Source organism: Nannobrachium achirus (genome assembly GCF_963921795.1).
Source record: "Nannobrachium achirus genome assembly, chromosome: 15".
Classification (NCBI taxonomy): domain Eukaryota; kingdom Metazoa; phylum Chordata; class Actinopteri; order Myctophiformes; family Myctophidae; genus Nannobrachium; species Nannobrachium achirus.
Window position 1 is genome coordinate 6053971 of NC_137822.1, and position 2177 is coordinate 6056147.

General features: G+C 43.2%; 1 protein-coding gene across 1 annotated transcript in view; it reads left to right on the forward strand.

Moving 5' to 3' along the window:
• The window catches only part of LOC308299176 (N-lysine methyltransferase KMT5A-A-like), a gene marked incomplete at both ends in the record, with an annotated part of 8680 nt that extends 6891 nt beyond the window's left edge, over positions 1-1789 (forward strand). Inside the window, 2 exons of the mRNA XM_080742894.1 lie at positions 540-730; positions 1579-1789. Of these exons, the coding sequence (XP_080599020.1) occupies positions 540-730; positions 1579-1789 (402 nt within the window). The remainder of the gene's footprint in view (positions 1-539; positions 731-1578) is intronic.
• Between the last annotated feature and the right edge of the window lie 388 nt (positions 1790-2177).

The following is a 2177-nucleotide window of genomic DNA, read 5'->3' on the forward strand; positions in this document are numbered from 1 at the left end:
CTCCCTACTCTTCCATTGAGACATTTAGACCCTGGTGTCTGGTTGACAAGTACAGGGTTCCCACACATTTTTACCAATTCATTTCCAAAACTTTTCCAGAATATTTAATCCAATTTCCAGGACTATATAACAATAATTCAGCTCAATAACAGGTCGCTTACTCCTATGCGCAATGCCCAAAGACAGGTAGTGTATGCCAGTGGTTCTCAACCTTTTCAGGCCGTGACCCCCAAAATAATCATATTTTAACTGGGGACCCGGCACCCTGACGAGCACTAAGAGTTGAGGAATTTTGTATAACACTGTTCTATTCTATTGTGAAAATAGCTGATCTAGCCTGTAGATCGGTAAAGCCGATACTGATCAAAGTCGATAGAGGCATTATCGGCCGATCGCGATCACTCACTGATCAATCGTTACATCACTATTATCTTGATAAATGTCAGCCTGGACTGTATCCATCAGAGTGGTTAAAGTGGTGTGCTACTTAATTATACGAATACGCCATAATTTAACCACTCCCTTTTTTTGTGGTGCAGGTGCAACACATCGAGGGGAAAGGGAGAGGGGTGTTTGCCACCCAGTGCTTCCAGAAGGGAGAGTACATAGTGGAGTACCATGGTGATCTCCTGCACATCACCGATGCCAAAATGAGGGAGGCCGAGTACGCTCAAAACCCTGCCACGGGATGCTACATGTACTATTTTCAGCACCAATGCAAAACATACTGGTATGTTTAATAAACCGTTGCGTTTCCCTTTGCAGGACAGTGATTCTGAACCTTTTTTAATTTCAAGGTCAGACTTCCCCCAGTTTGATATGTATTAGGCAATGTTATTTGGTTAATTCAACAACCGTAAAGGTCCATTCTGTTCAATATTTCAATATGCAATATTCACTATTTTAAAACGATTTTAAAATATAATCCTGAACGGTTTTAGACATGTAAGGTTTCCACACAACAGAAACAACTACGGTAGGTAGAAAAGGTAAAAAAAAAAAACTATTTGCGGCATTGAAAAAAGTGTCCGTCTATCCCAGGGTTGCCCTATAGGGGGCCCGCGGGCCATTTGCGGCCCGCGGGGGGCTACTGTCTGGCCCACACCAACCCCAGTAATGGTATAAGAGCAGCAACAACACTAGTATATCGTCATTGTCGGGTGGAAATCTTGTATCTCCAAATTTGTACGTTCTTTCGCAAATCATACAAGGCCGTCGCACAAAAGAAGTGACAGCCAATCTACAAGCACACAACTCCTCGCACCGCGAGGCGTTGTGTGCTTGTAGATCGGCTGTTTTCACTAGTTTTTAAATCATTTTTAAAATGATAAATTCAAAACGAACGGTTTTGGACGAAAACTGTCGCTGGAGTAGCGGGAACGCCACCATTGCCCCCTGCAATGTTGTGGCCCTCGGCTTGGTACCCTAGACATAATTCAATGTTGTGGCCCTCGGCTTGGTACCCTAGACATAATTCGGCCCTTGGGGAAAACTAATTGGGGAACCCTGGTCTATCCTGTTACTTTGCACATTTTAATATAATTGATACTTATGGCTTTTCTTCTTTTTTTTGTTTAGTGTGGATGCCACGAAAGAGACTGGCCGAATGGGCAGGCTGATAAATCACAGTAAAAATGGCAACTGCCAAACCAAGCTCCACGACATCCAGGGCATCCCCCACCTCATCCTGGTGGCGTCTCGGAACATCGCCGAGGGAGAGGAGCTGCTCTACGACTACGGTGACCGCAGCAAAGACTCTATCGCCGCTCACCCATGGCTCAAATATTGACAACTGATCTCTAAGAGAAGGGAAACGAAGGCGTGATTTATACTTCGAAAATAGCCAATATGCAAGCTCTCACTGCCTCGTGTCTGCGACCCGTTGTGAGCTTGTAGATTGGCTGTTGTAAACTGAGCATAAGCATTTGTTTCTTATTAAGCTAATGTTAAAAAGAAAAAGCCTTAGCAGCAGAATATGTATCAGATGGATGTACTGGGGATTCGCGTACAAGACATTGGCGATTTAAATTAATGGAGATTTAAGGTACATCTGCTTTTGTCCGACGATATCCATAAGCTTATTTATACACTGATAATATGGAACATGCTAGGTCATTTGATTTCAGCATATTTATTTTGTATATTTTGTATAACCTTTAAAAAGCTAGCGCTATCGC